General features: G+C 36.1%; 1 protein-coding gene across 42 annotated transcripts in view; it reads right to left on the bottom strand.

Annotated features, from left to right (window-relative positions):
- LOC121295932 (receptor-type tyrosine-protein phosphatase delta) overlaps positions 1-16,622 on the bottom strand; it is a 226,921-nt gene that overhangs the window by 61,560 nt on the left and 148,739 nt on the right. For 10 of the 42 annotated variants that reach the window (XM_041221061.1, XM_041221131.1, XM_041221063.1 and 7 more), the window contains 12 exons: positions 15,508-15,641; positions 15,140-15,284; positions 12,801-13,106; positions 11,795-11,988; positions 9,873-9,899; positions 8,768-8,885; positions 7,853-8,440; positions 7,364-7,464; positions 5,160-5,416; positions 4,393-4,483; positions 2,167-2,376; positions 266-426 (listed from right to left, as the gene is read on the bottom strand). In XM_041221061.1, coding sequence (XP_041076995.1) covers positions 266-426; positions 2,167-2,376; positions 4,393-4,483; positions 5,160-5,416; positions 7,364-7,464; positions 7,853-8,440; positions 8,768-8,885; positions 9,873-9,899; positions 11,795-11,988; positions 12,801-13,106; positions 15,140-15,284; positions 15,508-15,641 — 2,332 coding nt within the window. The remainder of the gene's footprint in view (positions 1-265; positions 427-2,166; positions 2,377-4,392; positions 4,484-5,159; positions 5,417-7,363; positions 7,465-7,852; positions 8,441-8,767; positions 8,886-9,872; positions 9,900-11,794; positions 11,989-12,800; positions 13,107-15,139; positions 15,285-15,507; positions 15,642-16,622) is intronic. The other 32 variants (XM_041221062.1, XM_041221139.1, XM_041221098.1 and 29 more) reach the window with 7 other exon arrangements.

Below are 16,622 nucleotides of genomic sequence, written 5' to 3'. Positions count from 1 at the left end.
ATGTGTCGCGGTTGTTATTTTATTTTACATAATTTTGTTCTGCTTAAAGGCTGGTTAAAGAGTTATAGCTCTGAGATCAAGGTCCTCAAGAAGACCTCTATTAGAGGCCCAGAGCTTTTTGACTATGTATTCCTACTTGTGTCATACAACATATTGCAAAGTGGCAAAATCTTCTGATGAGAAGACATAAATGAGCTTTGACAGCAGCTGCTCGCTAAAGTTGAATAAAGAGGTTATCTCCAGCAGCTCTGTCCTATTCCCTTACCTCTTGTAGAGGAGTATGGCAATGACAATGCAGATAATGAACACGACAGCAAGCACTGGCCCCACCACCCAGATCAATCCTTCCTCCTCATCTATGATCGGCTGGGGATCAATGTCAGCAGAAACTACTGGATCTGAATATGGGCTAGTAGAGTACATTGTCTGAAATAAAGTTAGAAAAATAAAACTCATGCACAATGGGAGAGGTGCACACAAGGTCCACGGATGTCACCATAACTGGGTAAAGACATAAATAACCATAAACACATCAAGTCATATTAATTGTACATTTTCTTATATTGCTTTTTATAGTCAATACATGGTGCATGCATCTAAAGCACAAGCACACTACACATTCTATTCATATGAAGCACTTTTTAATATTTCATGGAGCTCAAATGAGTCACTGTGATGGCTTCACAGGATCTATACTGAGGACCGATTCAAAAGTAGCCAGGTCTCAGCACCAAGTTTGAACCCGATACTCTGATTCAAGGAAACCTGATTACCATGCTTTCTTTGGTGTCAATGAGGACTGTGTCTCTTAAAAGGGTATAAACATTATTTTAAGAGTTCAAACATTACTCAATCCTTTTGAGAAAAAAGTGCCACAAACATTTTTTAATTCTGTCCCTTCGAACATAAAATTACAACTGTAAAGCCACTGGTTAAAACTACCGCTTAGCAATACATACTAATACAATAATCCACTTGTATCAAGACCAAAACATTCCTGAAAAAGTAGTGAAATGAGTAGGAATCATTAAAAATCTTTAAACATGATCTTCAATAATCTGTTGTAGATGCTAGATGTGCTGATGTCATAGGCAGCACAAAAAGCCAGCATTCACAAACCTCTAAGGTTGGCCTGAGATGCACAAGGGAAACATCGTCAGATGTTATAGCGACAGAGGATATAAAAATCAAGGATGCCAAAATTGATGTGACACGCTGACTAGATGTGCCTTGTGTTAGCATGTCTATATGCTGCTGAACTGCAAAAGGGGAGTTGGGTTAATGTGTTGTGGAAAATGAAGAAGACATGCATCTCAGCATCCACTGAGGTTAACATTATAGGAAATCTTTCTTTTTCTTTATGGTTATATTATATGATTAAACTTTGGTAACCAACTCCCATATGAGTCAAAATACAGTTTCTAGCTGTAAATTCTGATTCTGTGGACATTACAGAACCCTTATATAATTCCTCAGCCAAAAAAAGAACATATTTCACCAGCAGCACACCATGGGGCTCCACTTTGAAGCAATGCATACAATTGTATGTACAGTAACCATTTAAAAATGTCGAAAAGGAGCATTTAAAGAGTATTGTCTTCAAGGCTTGAGAAAGTGGCAATTATTTTGATCTCTCAATATAACTTTTATAGGATTTATTTAATAAACAGGGAATGTGTTTCCTGCAGGCATTCAATCTACTATAATGAGTACTGAGCAAAGAATTGATGCAAATGATAAATCCACAGCTCTGGAATACCCCTCAAAATTTACCAAATCATTAATCTATTATCCTCTGACACATAAATATCTCCGATAAGATTCTCAGCACTCTTTTCCAATTAAAACAGTGTGGGTTATCTAAGTATACCTCTGATTAGGCATGTATTTCAAACTGTTCTTATAGAAATTACTTTGTTTCTTGACAGCACTCTATATTGGATTTGGTTCCAGAGTTAATTGTTTTTAAATGGACTAAAATAAGTGGCAGATTTGACTGCAGGGTTCTCTTACTAGGCTTGGTCTTTTAATCTAACAAGCAGTTTCTAATACTATCAAAGACATTAGAATAACTTACTCAGTGGCAGGTCTAATTCTAAATTCACTCTTGTTTGAGATTAAACTACTGTTAGAAAACATACACAAGCTACAAGTGATAAAACTTACATTATCGGAGATCTCCAGAACAGCCAAAACAAAAAAGATATATTCTTGACCATTTTGGAGTGGCTTGTTTTCAAAGTCGCCATAGATCTTCTGGTCTCCAAGAGTGAACTCAGTGGGGAGCTCTTTGAAATAAGCAGCAATGTAGGATTTGGGCTCTGCTTGCCTCCTGAACCGGAGGCTTCTGCTTGTTCTGTTAATCTCTTTGAGTAGCTAAGGAGAAAATTACACAAGGGGTCACACATATTACAGATTACTGAGTAAAACACACAGATAGTAAAGTTAAATCTAGTACCCCTGGTTATTTTCTATACAATCCTACAGCAATGGAATCTACAGGCTACAATTGACTAAAATGCTTTTTGTTTTAAAATTCTGCCTGCCATATCAGTTTCACGTTTTTTATTAAGTGTTTTCCTATTTTAATTTAGTAAACTGCCCTGCAGGAGAGTCAGGAAATTGTGTCTTTTCATCTCAAGGGCTTTCCTGGTAAAACAGATTTTTAAAAAATCAATTCCCCTCTAGCATAACAATCTCTATGTAATACATGGGTATGTACTGTAGCTGAACAGATATATTCAAATTGTATTGATACAGGATGTAGATAAATTAATAAACTAAATAATGAATAGACCTGTGTGGAAATGATTGTTCTAGCCCTCCAGATTGATATCTAATTCACACATTCCTTGGTAGCTCACCGGCCCCATCGTTAAAAATGTACCAGGGGTAAATCTGTGTCCATACCAACTGCATGAGACACTATCTCTCCAAAGTCCTGGGTTACGACTTCACAGAAAACAATTCCTGACCTACATCAGTTATGATAATGGCAAAGTTTATAAACACAACAGCTTCTCTCTACAGCAGTAGCGACTGCTCTATTGCTTAATGGGTATTTGCTATACCCACTACATTTTCAGAAACTCTTGCAGGTCAGAGTGCAGATATTTACTTAAGTAAATGGAATATGAAGAGTAATGCCTGATAATCACTCATACTGTGACAACGACCCAGGCTTGTAGATCACCATTGCTGTGTATTCCTCTTTTTATTTGTTTAAAACAATAAAAGAAATGACTAATCTATGACAGCTCCCAATGCTGGCCAAATTGATGCCCATTTAAACATAAAAAGTGATTCAGCCAAAGATTATAATCACAGAAACTGCACAAAATGGAAAAAAAAAAAAAAAAAAAAAAAAAAAAAAGTAATTTCAGTTCTCTTCAACTTATCTGTTCTCATAATAATACATGTCATTGTAATATTTAAACAAGATGAATACACTGTCAATATGGATATTCTGTGCTTAAGAATATGTTCTGGGAAATTAACATAAATAGACATAAAATATGACTCTTGTCCTAAAATATTGTTGGAATTAGTGTGAGCCTAGACTACTTCAGATAGTCTCCCTGGAAATGTAAATAAATGATAGAAAAACATAACAAATGCAAGCTGAAAACATAATAGCCTTAAGGTGAATCACATGTATTCTTCTGATTGAGGATTTCTGTTCTTAAACTGCATACCGTTGCGTTTTGTAATCCAGAAAGAATTCTCTATCGTAGGATTCAGACTTTTTATAATATATTACCGGTCTATTATATATATATATATATATCTATATATATATATATATGTATTAAAACTACTAAACATGTTTTGACAAGAAGTTTCTGTAAATGGATTTTATCTTATAACTTACAAAACCATTGACAAAGCTTGTCAAAATGTGTGCATAATTTTAATTAAGATAAAAGTATACTGTATATCATATAATTGGGTGTTGAAAGTGATGGATGGATACATCTATACCAAAGAAAATATAGAGTGAACCATTTCAAATATGTTTTTTGTTTGTAAGTGGTATAAAAAGGTATTTTATTATGCTACCCCCCCCCCCCCCCCCCCCCCCCCCTTTTTTTTTTTTTGGACTTGCAAGGAGTATATTTATTGTTTGTTATGTCTGAAATCAAACTTCATTTGTGTTCTTGAAAAACTGTCTGAGGGATATCAGTGGTAAATCATAAGATACCGTTGATTCTAGCTGGCGCTTAAGTAAAATGTAAACCAACTTGGCACGTGTTAGAGTGAGCGATACATATATATGTTATTAAAGTCTTTCCTTTTTAATTGGCCCCTCGTGCCCATACAGGCATGTGTTGATTATAGATCAATTTACATTTGGTTATGAAGCATGAAATTAGGTGGTGGTTACACACATACCTCCTCCAGATTCATCTCATCTGGACTGACCCAGGGCTTGATAAACTTTCCACGTTGTTTCTTCAAAGGCACCACCACTATATAGTATGCCCTGTAAAGAAAATGGCAGCTTTTGAGAATACAATCACAACAGCACAGGCAGTCTGAGATCAGACTAAACAATAGTCCTCCTCAGAGACTTCCTGGGTATGAATGATGCACAATCCACATAACAATGTGTTCCACTGTTCTGAGCACTGCAGGGAGTCTGGACAGTCTTGTATTAGCATTCCATTTATTTTTGTATCTGTGATAAAAAGCAATAAAGAACAACTAAAATGCTATATATAACAGAGACATTTTACTGTGTTCTTTGTCTATAAAATGATGTTATACTTCTTCTCTAAGCACGGTCAGTTAACTGATTGTCATACGTCACCTGGGCCTGGTGAGCTAATAAGATGCTTAGATGTGATCTGAAATTAAAAGGATTTTCATTTAGTAGGATGTAGTGGCTTCAGGTGTGCTTCTTTCTTCTATTAAGATTGCTGGGAAGTTCAGCACTAATTAATTTGTTATGATAAGAAGGACAGTTATGTGGTGTAGCAGACAGATAAAAAACAAACAAAAACAAAAAAAAACTTGAGTTGTGAATCCATGCACTCACCTGTAGAGTTGCTTAGTGCCAGTTCAACAAAATTTATAATAACATACTCTGCCCCACCTCCGTTCTAATTACTTTCCTTTTTATCAAGATGGTAACGTGGAATGTTGGGATCAATACTCACTTTACTTTCTCTGTTGTTTGCACAGCAGGAAGTTCAACAGTTAACATCCCATCCGTGTTGGTTTTCCCTATGAAGTAGGGTTTAGTGCGCAGTACGTCCGGTGCAGTCATGGCTGTAACACGGTGCTGGAGTCCCCCGGCACTGTTCCCTCGATTCGTCAGTAAGAAGGAGTACTGGGTACCCGGCTGAAGGTTGATGATCAGTTTTTGCGTGACATTCCCATCCACCTCAACACTTTGTCCATTGTCATAGAGAATCTATAAAAGGTCAACATTGATTAAGGGTGATACTATGGAATGCCTAGACTTGATAAACTCTTAACTCTGAAGTGAATATTTTGTTATTTTTAATTAGGGGTTCTTATAATTATTCAATAACATATTTTGTAATCGTGTTTTCAAAAAATTAATTTATCCAGTATTTCAGTAAGGAGCTTTTAGATCAACTTTGCCACCTTTGAACCACAGACACTATTTACTTGAATTGAGAAAATAGCCCCCACATAGACCAGAGAGCCTGTAATATAACCCATGGTTATTAATATTTTAAAGTGATTTATTTGATGTAATTACAGTTTTTCTATAACTGTCTATTTTAATCCAATGAAAAGGAATAACAGTCCCCTGTCTCCTCAAGATTTCCTTTTGCCCGCTGTAATAAACAGCCTTGTGAAGATATGAAGCACGAGCAAAATCAATTGTAAAGAAAAAAGGTTGTAAACAAATCTATTTGGAGCTAGTCTTAAAAGTTTTAAAAGCATTGCCCTTTGAACATTTGGCACAGCATTACCACTTGCAACACAAAATTTGAAGGCAAAAGTTTAATGTTGGATAGATGTTAGATAGATATATAAGTTCAAGTCCTTAAAAATCCCTGGGGTGAAAAAAATAGTCTGTTGCTTTATAACCTAAGGCATGACTGGAAAGCTTTTTTTATTATTATTATTATTATTATTATTATTATTATTATTATTATTATTATTATTATTATTATTATTATTATTATTATTTGTTTATTTAACAGACTCTTTATTCAAAACGACTTACAGAGACTAGGGTGTGTGAACTATGCATCAGCTGCAAAGTCACTTACAACAACATCTCACCCGAAAGACGGAGCACAAGGAGGTTAAGTGACCTCCTGGTTACAAGCCCTTTTCTTTAACCAGTGGACCACAACGTTTAGAAGAAGTTTCTGAACCAAGTAAAATAAGTACACAAAACCCAAACTAAAATAAAAACTAATTAAAATACTTTCATAAAATAGTTAGCTTGATGCTCAACGCATTTCACTCACAGTTGTTATCTTTTTTTCTGAAAGAACACTACCATACAAATAAGAAACACTGTGTGGCAGAGAAAAAAAAAAAAAAAAAAAAACCCTGCTTGTGTAAATAGTGTATGTGGGAATGTAAGGTTGGCAAAGGTGGGGTTAATTATGTCCCTACCAACAATGACAGGTGTGGCCATTCTCCAATTAGGCATTTGGAGAATGTCCACATGTATAAAAGGGAGGATTCCTTTGTCTGGAAGTAGGGACTGAGGTATGTGAAACTGTGTTTTGTGCGTAACTGTTCAGTGAATGTGAATGCCCAGACTGTCAGCACTGTTTGGGTACAGGGCTGATTTGTTTAAACCTGTTATTTTGTCCCTCTTGCCAATTTATTTGTTACCATGTTTTGTGTAATAAATGTGTGCAGCAGCGCTTCACTGAAGCTTCTGTCTCTGAGTCTCTAATTCCTGCCGGTAACATCTTGGGGCCACAGCGTTATCCTGTCACGCACTGATACCTCTTTTTTATATCTATTTACATAACTTATGCATACTGAGCCTTATTCACACATCTTCTGAAAATTAGCAGTGGCTTTCTACAGTAGCTGTTCTGTTGACTGTACATGGTTTGATGACAGATGTTTTGCAATCCTATTCCTGCATGGAACTCGCTTATGATGGATGGATTTTCTTCATTTAGATAAAATATGTTGAAATATTTCCCTCAAACATGTTTTCCAGGTAGTATGTGTACGGTGTGCTGCACATTGCTGTGCTGTCTTAAAAAGGAACTGAAAATGGGGTGTTTTAAATCACCAAAAAGTTACCTAATGGAAATACTTTTATACCCAATTTGCAGTTAAGATTTATCACTGTTTGAATGAATTATATTATACAGCTCACTGTTTAAGACCTGAGGGCGAAGCCACTTACTGTGAAAGGCTGGGCAGGGTTATAGCTTTCTGGAATCTCCCAGGTTAGCAGCACTGATGTCTTCATTGCGGCTTTCACATGAAAATTTTTTGCAAACACTGCTAAAAGAAAAGGCAGTGCAGATGATTTAGACAACAGGGTTACAATTTCAGCTACAGTCCGCTTTTAATTCTTTCAGAGTGTAATGGAAGAATGGAAATCAGGTTTCTTACCTGGTAATCAACCATTAACATCAGCCTTTAAACTCTGTTACGGTACCTTCTAACTATGTGTCTGCCTTACCTTTGGAAGCTGCACCCCTTGCACAGAATTACTGATATGACCAGACAGTGGGATAAATTGGTAGCTTTAGTACTATACCTGTAACTTATTGTTGCGTGTATGCATAGGAAAAGATTACCTATGAAAATTTTGTAAAGATTCAGAATATATAATCTGATTCCCCTCTCGTTCTCTTTCTGAGAGGGGGCAGTTGGGGAGAGATCCTACCTTGATCCAGTGGCTGTGTCCTGAACTGGACACTTGGGCTATAAGGGCCAGCCCCTTTGCTGGTATATGCGCGTATTTTTATATCATACGTTGCGTCTGCTTTTAAACCACTAATTTTCACTGTGGTTTCCGGAGGCATGACAATGAGTTCGGACGGGTTGTTGGGGCTGTTAATATCTTTGTATAACACAGTATATTTGACAATGACACCGTTTTGCTCAGACAACACCGGAGGCTGCCAGCTAAGCTGGAAAGTGGTCGAAGTTGGACTGTCGGCAACAATGTTTTGCGGGAAGCCACTCGGCACATCTTCAGGAATTGAGATCTCCTTCACTATCTCTTCACCAAAGCCAACTTTGTTCCTGGCGGAAAGACAGAAGACATAGGAGGCCCCTTTGTGGATGTCCGTGGCGGTGAAGTGGTCTTCCTTTTCGGAAAATTCTAGTATGGTTAGAAGGTCGGTGTCCTTGCGGCCATATTTGAGACGGTAACCTTGCACAGGCCCAAAGGTCTCAACTGGTGGGTGCCACTGAATTAGAGCTGTCCCCATCTGGGTGGGACTAACTAGGAGTCTGGGCCTTCCTGGAACTGAAACATATATAAACACAAGATAATAAAATTATTTATTGCAGTGTTTAACACACATTTTGGACTACCTAACATTAAAACAAGAAGTTTGAGATAAATACTTATTGTGTCTGTGAAAACAGCTGTATATTTATGTATAGTTTTGTCTTGGGTTCTGAAACATAACACATTTTCACATAGAAAATACATTTTATTTTTTAATTAAATGTTAATGTTAATCTTTCACTAGAAACTGACTCTTATAATAAACGCATCAGCTGCACTTCCTTCTGTTAAACTGTGTTTCACGGTTTAAAAAAAAAAAAAAAAAAGAAGAAAATGCTCTACCTGCACCAGTTGTTGACACCAGCTTGGGCTTGCTGCGAGCTCCATCTCCTTTAGTTGTGTAAGCTGTCACAGTGACAGAGTACGTCATTTCAGGCTGAAGACCAGAAATTACCATCTCCTGAAGACAAAAGAAAACATACATGCCATTGAGTTTGAGCTGAATTACTTCATTTTTTAAAATGTATTGTAACTTAAAAATGTAGCAAATGCAGCAAACGGACACTTATAGCATTTAAACATTTAGTGTAAGGTTTTTTTTTTTCCTTAGAAAATTAGGTCCTTTTCATAATTCCTCTTATTTTTCTTCTTCCTAGTGTTTTACTTATTTATTTATTTATTTATTTATTTATTTTTCCAATAATATTAAGAAGGTGGACAACAATATTTCCAGCATGATTAATACAGAGCTAAAGGGAAGCAGGATGTAGATCGGCCACTGATAAGTCATTAAAATAGACCTCCGCATCTTATATTAATGTAGCTCTAACAAGTGGTAATCAATCACACACAAAATTAGGTTGAAACAATCTACTGTTTTCTACGGCAGCTATTTTTCACTGAAATCATAGTTGGATACAGGTAGTGTGACATTTAGACTGACAGAGCACTGATGTAGCCATCCAGGACAGTTGGCGGAAAGTAAAACGAGTTTCATTAAAACATTCCAAGTAAGTTTAAAAGGAAAGTGCAACAATTCATGGGGGGCAGGATGCAACAACAATAAGTAATGTACAGGTTTTATAAACTACACTTTATCACCAGCAGGTTCAAATAATCTGGGTCTGCTAAAATCTGCTGAAAAAAAAAAAAATCCTATTTGCCATAAAATGTATCTGATCGGTCATGCTTCAAACCTATTCTCAAAATGTTAGTTACAGCCATTGTCATCAGCAGAATCGAAATGTCAAACAAAAGCCACAGAGCCCCTGGTACACAGTGATCTCGAATACCATGCAAATTCACAAAACCAAAACTCATTACAAAACAACAAACATGAGCATGAATAGATAAATACATAAATGATCAAGACTTGGTTAGATCATGCAGAGATAGACACTTAACATAAACAAGTGTTACACTCTTGCATCCGTCTAAAAGTACTCACATGTTCAGTAGAATCATCAAATTCCCACTGATTGAGATTAACGTGTCAGAAAGGAAAAAAAAAATAACATGAAACTAAATATGGGAGCACTGACAGAGACAAGACGACAGTAACATTGTAAAAAATGTATATACTACTGTATACACTACTGTATACTACATATAAACTATGGGTACACCCATGCTATATTAAAGCCAATACACATGTATAAACTTTCTATTAAAACTACAAACGTTGTAAATAATTCAAAAGAGCCGAGACTGAGTTAAATCTGCCTTGATTTAGTAATTTTAGGTGAAAATATATTACTTGGGCCTAATGTTATTCTTATTATGCCAATATAAGGTACGTGTATTCCAGTTAGGAATGATTATTATTTTCTACTAAATAAATAACTAAAAAACAAAACTTTTAAAATAGTCATTACAAAATATGAAAACAGGCAGCAGAATTGTTTTCCTTGGAGATTTTTTAAGTGCTTCACAGAAACACCATGAGTAACATATGAAAGTTAGAATAATGGCTTCATTGCATACTTATTTCCAGGAGTTAGACAAAAAAAAAATGCAAACACCTGCAACAGACAGGTACAAATAACCATGTTAACCCCTGCTAAAGCTATACATATAGAAAATAGAGCTATCAGTATCAATGATCTACTTTATGTACATGAGATACATCCATATACCACCAGATTCTCATCATAATTGTGCTTCTCCACCTTTGTACAAATGTTACGGTGAAATACTACTGACGGTCAGACAGACAGGCCACCTCTATGACTTGCATTACACAAGGTTATTAGCAAATGTTGTTACAACTGTACAATTGGATCTCTGTAGAATATATGCAACATTCTAAAGTGTGACATAAGAAAGGAAGTATGTAGGGCACATGTACTCTTGTCACCACTATAACCCTGTTGCTGGTTATATGGATGCTCAGCAGGGATGTGTCACAGTGAACAGTCTCAGAGCTGATGACTCAGTATAGTAGAGACAATAATCACTGATTAATGGTCATATACCTTACACAAATAAAAACTTTTCATATGTCAGATCATCACTGCCCATGTTATTGCCAGTGTCATGGCGGGTGTTTCTCATTTTTTGTCCAACCATATGCAACCCAACATGAAAAAAAATCAATAAGAAGCACATTTGATTAACTTTATCTTGAACTTTACAATATATCATTTTTTTTTTGCATTCTTTAAAGTATGTTTAGTGTGCATTAGACACTGAAAAGTAATCACCATTTGATAAATTATGAAGATGAAGGGTGCAACAAACTATTTTAATAAAGTAACTGATCTGTTATCTAAAATCCTTATTCTACCATATGTGGTGATATGATCACCTGCTGATAACAGTAAAGTGCAAAAAGAAACATTTTGCCAAAGTATAAAAAGAACAGTTTACAGTTTATAAATTGAAGAGAATTGTATAAATAGAAGGATGGTAAAGCACTGCTTAGAGTTGTAGGAAATCCAAGCAGGCTAATCCCTCATCATACTGTAAGAACAAAACACATGTTTTGTCCATAAAAAAGTTGATCTAACATCTAATATCATTTGGATTCTAATGCAACAGCTCAACCCACAGAATACAGAAAATTCTTTAAATCTAAACTTCAGATATTCTAGCCAACTAATGATTCTCTTCAATTGTATATTACATAATAATAATACAATCATGATACACTATATGAGACTAGTCTACATCTGACTTATATTTCAAATATGTGCAAGCCTGAATTTTACTGTATGACCACATGCAGTGTTGAAGATGAAAATTAGAACATGAATCATTATGCCACTTCCATTTTTCAAAAACCCATTTAAAACGTATGACATTATTGCTATGGTCTAAATGTGCCTATTCCTGATAAAATACAGAAGTCCAGAATTTGAAGTTGGTTACCTGTGCATCAGCAAGCATGATGTCCTTAATCATGGGCTGTCCTCTTGGCTCTCCATTGTCCATCTTCACATAATGCACCTGGTATCCTCGGATTTGCCCATGCTGCTTGTTGGGGACAGGTGAACGCCAAATCACTTTAATTGATGTGGAGTTGACAGCCTCCACCTCGACTTTACGAGGGGGACCGCTGGGAACTGGAGGAACATCATGGGATAAAACAAAAGGTCAAGATTACAGTGACCCCCTCCTGCCCAACTCCGTAGAGTCGTTTTAAAAACAAAAATAGGCAGATCTCACAATATTGAATGACATCAATATTTTAACAAAGGCAAGAAAAAAAAAACAACCCCAAAAAAAGGTCTGACATCTGACTTAACATTTTGAAAAACATCAAAAAAGTGATCAGTGGATTAAAAAATGGAATAAAAAAATGCAACTGTCGGGAAAAATGCAAGAAAAAGCCAAGGAAGATGCTTTGATGAGCAAAGCATCCCAAAAGATCTACGAATTTGGCTGTGAATTATTTCTTCTACAACAGTTTGCAGGAAGACAAAAAGAAGAATGCTTTCAGGTCGGGGGGGAAAAAAAAAAGTGTCCATGGCTTCTTGAGTTCTCCTTTTCACTACCAAAGTGTTTGTTCAGTCTCAACAACACAAAAAAAGTCAAGTTTATTGTCAGGAAGAAAAAAAGAGGCATTTGGAATTTAGAATTAAAGTTGCCCACTATATAGCTGAGGAGTAAAAATGTACAGCACGAATTAAGCTGGAGGGGAAAAAAAAGTTAAATAGAAATGTATATTAAAAAAAAAATATACTCTGCTGGAGTGCAATAGCAAACAACGGATGTCTTTGGGGGTTAATGTGGGAGTCAGTTCTTTCACTTAGATATTGATATACATAGTGACGCAGGAATAAAGCCCGAGCAAAAGCGTTGGGAGAGGGAGAGGGTTAGACGTGTGTTAGCCTAAATTGCTAGTTGTCTACTGGAGCTGTGGGACCCAACATACCATCCTCGTCGGTGCGGATGATCTGGGGCAAGCTTTCAGGGCCCGGTCCAACATCTGTGTGGGCGCTCACTGTCACTCGATACTCGGTCCACTTTTCCAACTCTTCCAAGAGGTACTGGGAGGTTTCGGGGGAGAGGCCTGAGATTTGACGGGGGTTTGTGTCCTCTCCTTCGATGGTGGCATACTGGATAGAGTACTTGGTAATGAATCCATTCTGCAGTTCCAATGGTGGTGGTAGCCAACTTACCAGAATGCTGGTGGAGCTGGGGCTAGTGCACTTGATGTCTTGTGGAGGAGCCGAGGGCTCTAATGGGTTTACGGGGGTTGGGTGTTTATTTATTTATTTATTACATTTATTTGGTTTCAGGGTTCAGAAAAGGTTGGGTGAGAATGGGTTGGGTGATGGTATAAAACAAACAAACAAACAAAAAAGACACAGAAAAGAAAAAAAAAAACTGAAAAAAATAATAATAATAGGACCAAGTACTTAAATGAAATAAAAGTCATTGATGTATTTGAAAATCAGATGACAAAAAGTAACAAAAACAAGACCAACTCCTTGGCTTATGAGTTAGATTAACCAATGAATAAATGAAAATCACACACTGAGGATATGTTATGAGGGAATCAATGTCTTAAAAATAGGACCTTCATATAACACCTACCTGTGCTGCTTAACCATTTATTTTCTGTCTTCTACAGTGCATTATCCTGAGTTACGTAGGATTGCTGCAAAGGGCAGCTCTCATGTTTTTCATAAACTAACTTTTAGGCTGATCAGCATCAAAGTAAATAATATTAAGTAAACCATTAAATAGCATCTAAGGAATGCATGTACAGCAATATTCTGAAGCTTGGCATGGTATACCGGAAACTATAAAATTTATGCAACACAAATATGCAAGTAATTGCCACAAATCAAAAAATAAAGGTTAGAGCGTAAAGTGTGTTATACACTTTTTTTTTCAGTTTGAGATGTTACAAGATCTACCAACCTTTCTGAAGTCTGTTGCTCTGTGGTAAAAGCTTGAATATATTATACAGTACAAAAGGTTATTTAAAAGCATTATTTGACCAGAGGCATGCATGGCCATCTGAATATGAAATCTTTTAAAGCCCTAAATAATATTGGGTTTAGTTTACGTACCAAGTTCAGGACAGACTTGATGATCATGGACTGTAACTTGTACCCACCTGTTGACTTACTGCTTCTGTATCAGACCTCTGATTTAACAAGATACAATAGCATGGTTAGGCACAAAGGCTGCACAATTGGCCCTCAAGTGTTTGCTTTTATTGTCCTTTCTTATTAATCAATAAAGATCTCTTTTTGGCAAAAATGAGTCAATTGTTTGGGATTAAAGACTTTATAAACCAGAGGTCTGTTTACATATCCAGCATTTTACTTATTGTGGTTCTGAGTGAGGATGCTAGTGGTTGAGTTGTCTTTGTGATGTAACAGGCTTAATAACAATATCAGATCATTTCAAATTCAAAGCACAGAACATCAGGATGGCTAATACAAATCACTGGCAGAGTTCTCTGGCCTGTATTGAAGGAAGGTTTATGTATGTTTATTTGCCTCAGAAAGCTCAGTCTATTCCCTCATCCTATTACCGTACATAACTGAGCTGATGTGACATACCAAGAGACAAGGTTTTAAACTGTTATGTTGGTTTTCTTAGATGCCTATAAATCAGCACTTCAAAGTTATGAAATGCTGTCATTAGTTTTAGAAATAACAATAAAATCCTAGCTGTATCCACAAATATAAATGTAATTTTCTGTAATCCTTTTAAACTTTTCAGTTGACTGTACAGTCAAGCCCACACAAGGAATGTCCTCATAATCTTTTTTTTTTTTTTTTTTTTTTTAATATTAAAAGGAGTTTCAACAATATTATCCTCAGGAGCCAGCCAGGTCCAAACCTTGTTTTTATAGCTCGGTTTCAAATCAGTCATAGCATTCCTGTTTCAAAAGATGCGTACCAATTTAAATGAGAAAAAATGAAGATGCCTCGGATTAAGGCTTGGCAGAATAATTAATTTGTCTAAAGCCTTTTGCAGAAAACTCTTTATATTTATATTTTCTGGTACCCAAGGGGATTTCTGCAGGTGTGGTTTTAACACCAAATGGACTATGTTGCAAGTCAGTTAGTCATCTAGGATTATTAATAATCTCAATTGTATCTTTAGGATCTTTTGAAAAGGAATCTTTTATTTGTCAACTCTTTTTTTTTTTTTTTTTTTTTTTTAAACTTATTCAACCATCACATATGCTTGTGGCAAACTTGACTGACTGAACAAGAGGCCGTAAATGATCATTCAAAGAAGACCTACGTGTCTGTGGGGTTTCAGCTGATATCTCTGTAGTGGCAGCACCCTGGCCATATGAGGAGCGGGCAGCCAGACGGAAGAAGTAGTTTGTAAAGGGTTTCAGTCCCTGCAACAGATAGGACGTGTCGGGCTCAAAAGTGACATGTTGCTGTATAGGAGAGAAAATATACAATAAAGGTTTAGAAACAATTGCATTTTAAGTTTTCCCAGCGAGTGCTAAAATTAAGTGATTCAATGTATTCTTAATCTTTTCTTCAGGCGTGCCTTGTCAAGCTTGTGGTGAAATTCGGAATGGATAAACTGCCATGCAACAAAGTACTTCTAGCCTTAAATGTCAGCTTATCATGCTATATAAGAAAATGGATTAATACCTCTTCTCCTTGTTCCCCTTTTTTGTAAACAAGCTCATAACCAATGATTGAGTCTCCTTTTGGAGGCACCCATGATAACAGTATGCTGGTTTCAGACTTTGCTTCGGCTTTGAAGTTAGTTGGCTGAGCTGGAACTATACATAACAAAATAAACAAATTAATACAAATGATACAAAAAAAAGTATTAGGGACCAAAAAAACACACACGAGAGGGTAATACTTTAGAGGGGATACAATTTCATCTGAAGGGGCCTTGGTTGAAAACTGCTTAAACTATCACCAGGTAGAAAATAGAAAATCACAGGCTTTTACTTACAGGAGCATAGCTTCAATTTATCACAGCATCACACCTGTTCAACCTCTAGATCAACTTAATTTCCCCCCAGGGCAGAATTTCTATGTGATTTGTTTACAGTGTTAAATGAATCTAATTTGTTCTAAAAACAGACTGTAAAACTTCAACATGCTGCATTCCAAGTATGAAGGGCAATGAGGTATGCAAGATGTAAAGCCTACTTAGTCAACAATTATGTGACAACATAATTGCTTAGAATACACAGTTGTACAAATGACAAATCCACCAAGTTCTAATCTTCTATAGGTAGTATAAAAACCCATTTCATGGAGTATTAAAAAAAAAAAAAAAAAGTTAACTGGCATAGACAGTTCTCTAGTCCCAGCTGTTGTCTAGTGTGCACAAGGACATTTTTTCAGCTTGGATCAGCCTCTCTGTAGATAACAGTCCGATGACAGACCAAGTGCCCGTGTTTTCGTCCCAGCTGTTTGAGATACAGTCCCTCCTTATGCATTCAAATTTTACAATTCCACAGAGCCAGAGATACCTAAGTTTAAGTCTCGTCTCTCTTTTCAAACACTAATTTCTTAATTTTTTGTTAACTTTTGTTAAAGTTGTAAAATTAAACATAAAATTTGTATTTCAATGTATCTGTTATAACTTTAATTTGCCTTGGTTTATAAACACCCAAGCAATGCTATTAGTCTATCAAAATATTTACCCTGATCCCAAGAAAAAGAACATGGAATATTAGTGGTCTAAATCTCCAAGGTTGCTATAAAATAAACTGCGGTTAAAGGCACATGTTTTTCACAGTTTA

The sequence above is a fragment of the Polyodon spathula genome, chromosome 2 (assembly GCF_017654505.1).
Source record: "Polyodon spathula isolate WHYD16114869_AA chromosome 2, ASM1765450v1, whole genome shotgun sequence".
Taxonomy (NCBI): Eukaryota; Metazoa; Chordata; class Actinopteri; order Acipenseriformes; family Polyodontidae; genus Polyodon; species Polyodon spathula.
This window is presented reverse-complemented; position numbering and strand designations above follow the sequence as displayed.